The sequence below is a fragment of the Lissotriton helveticus genome, chromosome 6, assembly GCF_964261635.1.
Source record: "Lissotriton helveticus chromosome 6, aLisHel1.1, whole genome shotgun sequence".
Classification (NCBI taxonomy): domain Eukaryota; kingdom Metazoa; phylum Chordata; class Amphibia; order Caudata; family Salamandridae; genus Lissotriton; species Lissotriton helveticus.
In genome coordinates this window covers 180,967,184-180,973,183 of record NC_136067.1, presented here as the reverse complement: position 1 = coordinate 180,973,183, position 6,000 = coordinate 180,967,184, and the positions used below count along the sequence as shown (strand labels likewise).

The 6,000-nt window shown below is 44.0% G+C and overlaps 1 protein-coding gene across 2 annotated transcripts in view; it reads left to right on the top strand.

The window, feature by feature from the left end:
* The first annotated feature begins 5,623 nt into the window (after positions 1–5,623).
* The window catches only part of EFHC1 (EF-hand domain containing 1), a 297,382-nt gene continuing 297,005 nt past the window's right edge, over positions 5,624–6,000 (top strand). For both annotated transcript variants that reach the window (XM_078647587.1, XM_078647586.1), the window contains exon 1: positions 5,624–5,759. In XM_078647587.1, coding sequence (XP_078503713.1) covers positions 5,697–5,759 — 63 coding nt within the window. In that variant the 5' untranslated portion in view covers positions 5,624–5,696. The remainder of the gene's footprint in view (positions 5,760–6,000) is intronic.

Below are 6,000 nucleotides of genomic sequence, written 5' to 3'. Positions count from 1 at the left end.
TACAGGTCCATGCCTCACGCTTTGTAACAAACGTATCAAGGCATAAGATGTGGCTATTGCCATTGCTTTCTGACTAAAATTGAAAGAAAATAAAGTGGCTCCCACAAGGGGCTTCAATGTAAAAAAGTGTGTCAGGGTGCTGCTGTGCACTTGATCAAAACAACGTTCAGTCAAAAGCTGTGAAACGTAAAATCAACATACCACAAGTGACTGAATGAACCATTCGCAGTTTCACTGTACCGGCCGTGTTTACTTACTGGTGAATGCCTCACGATTTGATACAAGCATATTGAGGCATAGGATGTTTCTATTGCCCTGCTTTCTGTCTACAAATGAAAGAAGATAAACTGGCTCCTGCAAAGCGTTCCAGTGTGAAAAGGTGTGTTAAAGGAGTGGTGTGCACTTCATCAAAACGACGTCCAGCCAAAAGCTGTGAAACATAAAATCAACAAACCACTAGTGACAGAATGAACCATTTGCAGTTCCACTTTACCTCCCATGTTTACTTCCAGATGCATGCCTCACGCTTTGAAACAAGCATATCGTGGCCTAAGATATGGCAATTGCCCTGCTTTCTCTCTAGGAATGAAAGGATATACACTGGCTCTTGCAAAGAGCTCCGATGTGAAAGGTGTGTCAGAGTGCTGCTGTGCACATGATCAAAGCGATGTCCAGCCAAAAGTGACTGAATGAACCATTTGCAGTTTCACTGTACTAGCCATGTTTACTTACAAAAGCATGCTCATGCTTTGAAACAAGCATATCAAAACATAGGATGTGGCTATTGCCCTAGCTTTCTGTCTACAAATGAAAGAAAATAAACTGGTTGCTGCAAAGGGCTCCAATGCGAAAAGGTGTGTCAAAGTAGTGCTGTGCACGTGATCAAAGACATATGTGTCTCACCAAGTCCACAATTACTACTTTGTTCAATTTGCGTTTCACTCTGAGGTGAGGGACCATTTTTCCATATTTATTTTTATTTTTAATGTGTAATGCAATGAATACTTTAGGCACTGAGTGTTCTACATATTTGCTTAAAATATAAATTAGATGTATGCTTTAAAATGTATCTATCAGTCTATGATGATTGCATTATATGAGTGTTATAATTTTGGGCTAGAAACGGTTCATTTGGGGCTTACTTTGGACTGCATCTTCAACAACTTTTGCCTTTAGAAGGCATGTAAAATCAGGTAACATCAGTGTTAGAAGTGGGCGGGAATGGAAGGGCACAGCGTGCCCCTACTTTTAAAAATTATGCTAGTCCGTTCCCCTACTTCTAGTTTTTAAAAAAGCGTACCTGGAACGTCATTTTTCTGTCTGTGTGGTGTAACGTGCACATCGACGAAGGCCTCTACAGTGCCCCCGACCTCCTCCCCTTCCCCTCTGTGTCTAGGGGCCTGCAAAGTGACACTGAACGGGCCATCAGTGCGCCATAGGGCGAAAACGGCTTTCTTTGATGGCCCTGCTGCTGCTGTGAGCCTTTGATTCACACCTCATTTTGTGAGGATGCTGCCTGCCTGCCCCCACTGCGTGACCAATACAATGGTCACATCAGGAATCGTTTGCCCGATTTCGAGGGGTGCAGGACGGAAGCCCCATTGTCCTGGCAGACTGGAAGGTGCCGCTAATCCATCGCTGCTGACTTGAAAGGACCCAGGAGGATACTTTGGTGCCCAAACCCAGGCTTTCCTTCAGGTTTTCAATTAAATATAAATACGTTTAATATTTTCATTTATGTTACAAGAACCGAAGGATTCGCTGTGTTTGAAAAGTGCAGTGTAAGCTGATCAGGGAGAGGAAGTGCCATGCCAGCATTTCAACCACTTTGTCGTTAACTGCAAGTCTCACAGCAAAAGCAATACAATAAATAATTACGAAAATAAATATTAAAATATGTCAAAAGTCGATAGGACTGAAGAAAAGGCCAGTCTTGGGATCACCATGCCTGCACGATGATTTCCCACTGCGTGTTTTCTACATTTTGCACTACATACAAACAGACATGGAGGTGTGGCTGCATACGTGCGGCTAGTGTTTTACGCATGGACACAGCAACCTTCGCGTTTTAGAATTTCCAGAAATGTTCTTATTTTTTCTACAAATTCTACAAATTCAGGAAGTGGCTTTTTTGGCGCGTCGGGCCTGTTTCGTCACTTGCATCTTGCTGGGGAAGAGGTGTAGAAGAACAATAAATTACCAAGAAAGGAAAAAGCAAATACATAAAGCGTCAGAAGAGATCACTCTATTGCAAAATGTTTGATATGAAGGGGCAACTGACCACGGACATCCTCTGACTTGTGAGTGAAGCACAATTTAGGAAGTGGGTAGAAAAAGAATCAAACACTCATTTTTTCTGTCCACCCCTGCCGCGTTAGGGAAAACATGTTTTCTTTATTTCACTTCAATGCTATGTTTGTTCTAGTTGATTCAATGCCCATTAGATTCCCAATGTTAGACTAATGTTCTGATTTGTTACCTTTGCCTCAAATTGTAAAGCGCTCTGATATCCTTCGGGATCAAGTTCGCACTATATAAAACTTTATAAATAGACTGACGGATGCCAGCTGGGAAAGAAGACAAGCATTTGCAATGCAATAGGTCTCGCATTTACATGAGTTTGAGCTATTGACATTGCATATGACAATGCCTTTTATTTTTGTTTTCGTTTTTAACACTTAAATAAAAGGCATTGTCATTTATAATGCCAATAGCTTAAACTCGCGTAAATGCGAGACCTATTGCATTGCAAATGCTTGTTTTAAATGTGTTGGGCTGCGCACGTCGTAGATCTCCTCTGAGCATGAACTCGTGATCAGTGTTCTCCTGCATGTGTTTCTTCTTCAGCACCCTCCTGGCATTATATTGTCAATGAATGAGGTGTGAATGTAGGTGAACAGGAGAAAGACACTGATCCCAGCGAACATGCAGTAATTGGTGGCTGACGATGTATGATTACACCTTTAAGTGATCTGAATGGTACTTATTAATTCCTGTAGTAAATTGCGTGCACTCAGTTGCTATTTTGGCTTTGGCAGAGCTGCTTTGGTTGCATATTTTTGTAACACAGGCCAGTGTTGGTCTATTTACTTCTGCCTCTCGCAGGACAATGTAAAGGAAACTAGCACTAGGAATGCAGCATCACTGAACATGCAGTGATTATATGCCTTAAATGTATGAGTTAATTTATCTTGGTGCTTTAATTGCCACTAATTTATGCGGGGAATGAACACGCATGAACATGTGATAGACACTGATCACAAAAGGATGACGTGAAAGAAATACGTAGGTAATAATTTCTGTTGTTGTTTGATTTATAACTATTTCTGTATTTTTGTGTATGTCATGGCGGTTCACAGCGTGGATATTGCTTAGGCCTGGGTCGATTCGGTGGGTTCCAGAGAAGTCAAAAGGTTACGAACTGCTGCCTTAGACCATTCTTTCTTATTAATCCAAATGTGTTTCTCTGGAGTCTCTGGCTTTCCTTCACTCATTATTAATTCTCTTTCGTGGGTTTGGTAATGTTCTGAACAGACTCGTGCTGTAAGCTGCAATGCAATCTGCAATCAGGGCCTGGTGTATGCAATGACCAGATAATAATTAATGCAGAAAATAAGAGTATCTTTTACAAAGCTCTATTTTTCCACACACCCTAATTATCTTACAGTCAACCTATATTTGTTGTCGGGCAGTGACCATCCAGAAATGGTCATCTACTCCAGTGTTTCCTAGTTCTGTGGCTGCGACCTTAATGGGGTCACGTCGAGGGTGCCTGCAATCACTTGCACGGACCAGGCCAGTCAGTTGTACCTCTCTAACTCCTACACTGGGGTGAGGGACTCGTAGGCACCCAATAGCATCAACACCGATCATCTCATTTTTGCAAGATCACCAAGTGAAAATGTATCATCAAAGGCTACCAAGGGCTTCATAGCTCAAAATAATATTTGCAACGTACTGTATAGCATGTATCATTAGATTGAGGTGTCATAAATGCATGTGTATTACAGACTCCCCAATACAACTAATGTGGTATACTCAAGATCAGCCTCGCATGGGAGTGTTGGAGGGGTTTGTGGGCGGATGGGGTGGTGGGGAGAGTGTGTGTGTGTGTGTGCGCGTGTGTGTGTACACGTGCCTTTATATTCTGCCGACCTACCCACCACCCCTTCAGAATTGTGACCTCATTTGAAACGTTTAATGTAATTTGATGCTCTCCTAGTGGGTGTGCTCTCGGCAATGGCCTTATGTTGTCTTGTCACAGACAGACACGCTACATGTGACTCAGTGGTACGTGAAGATATAAAATTAACTGTGTTACGTCCACAGTTTGCAACCGTTTCAGCATTACGGCACACGCTTCATGTGAGGGCACAATGCCTATACATTGCCCACCTCCCACTATGCATGCCTCCTTCCGGGCACAGACCCACAGAGTCGAGGGGTGCAGCTGCTCTGCAGGAAGCCCCACCCTTTCCCTCTTTAGTAAGGTCCGCTGGGACGTCTCTCGGGGGCACGCCGCCGAAAATACTGCGGGCTCATATCCTTCCCACGATCATTTTAACAACAACCAGCCCAACCCTCGTCACACACTGGTGCATACCGTGGTGATGTCACCGCCAGCTGCTTCCTCTGACTGAAAATTGTGGTACTATGAGGTATTCTCTTAGATCCGCGTGCCTCTGTTCTTCGATTGTCTGCGTAAAATAAACTCCCTCCTTCGAATCCTGGTCTGACTCAGCATCCTGTGAATCCAGACATAGCTCCCAGTGACATTTTTACACATACTAACAGTCTCTGGAAAACTTTCGCCTCATTAATCCCCGTGTAACATGCAAATGCAGCGGTGAGAAAGGTGACCAGTCAACCTTTACACACGGCCTTCCATTTCACAGCAACACAATTCACGTTGTTTAGTAACTTTTGCTCCATTAAACAACTTATATATTAAACCTCAAATAAACATGTTTATCGATTGTTTGAATTAAATAGGGTTATAAGCTGTAACTGGTCAGTGAAATGCCAAACGTACTAAAAATTGGTATGTTTTGCTATTTCTAGCCACACCTCCGACTGCGCCCACTAATCCAATCCTCTGCTTATTCCCGCCCACTGAGTCTCCGCCCACAGTTCCCCTACTTTTTTTCCCCCACTTCCACCACTGGGTAACATTGAAAGAAAGGCCTCCGCGGTCCTCACACAGAATTGATCTCACACAGCAAAGCTATGAAGAGTGTTGGTTTTACAAGTTAGTTTGTTTCAGCCGCCCTTCTCCCCAAATCACACATTTGGCTGACACAGATTTGAGGAAAGCTCACAAACTGAACTCGATCACCGACTCCAATGTGTTGGTCGGCTCTACGAATATCTTGGAGTTTAGCAGTAGAGAAATCAACCTCATATAACTCAAATATTTAGCCATAATTTAGTACATAAAAATCCTTTTGGAATGGAACAACAACTGCAAATTGCATGGGCACGCTGTTGTAGCCTGCCGTGGTGCGCCCCCTACCAACTACCCCGGAGTCTGTTATTATTGCCTGACCTTAAAATGGCGGCGCTCGCACGCACGCGCTCTAGTTACGGATGTGTTATTGTTGTTGGCCTGGAGCCGCCGTTGTCAGGGCGACGATTAGGACGCGGTGTGGGCCAGTTGGCGACGCGGAGGACCGCAGCAACGAGCGTTGATCTCAGCCATGGCCTCCCACCCCATGCAAGGTCTGCCTTTCCTGCCCGGCAACACTTTCAGGGACCCCACGGTAAGACTCGGGGCACAGAGCCGAAAAGTGCAGGTTGCGCTGTTACCAGACTTCTTCCATCTCCTCTTTGGCAAAGAAGCGGATTATGTGAGATGAGAATTTAAGGGGAAGGTGTGTGTGTGTGTGTGTGTGTGGGGGGGGGGGGGGGGGTAGGTTAGGGGAGGGTAATTATGGTGTGGGTCTGAATCATTTATAATATTTTTATAAGGTATTTTTTTCATAAACTAAGTACTGGCATATT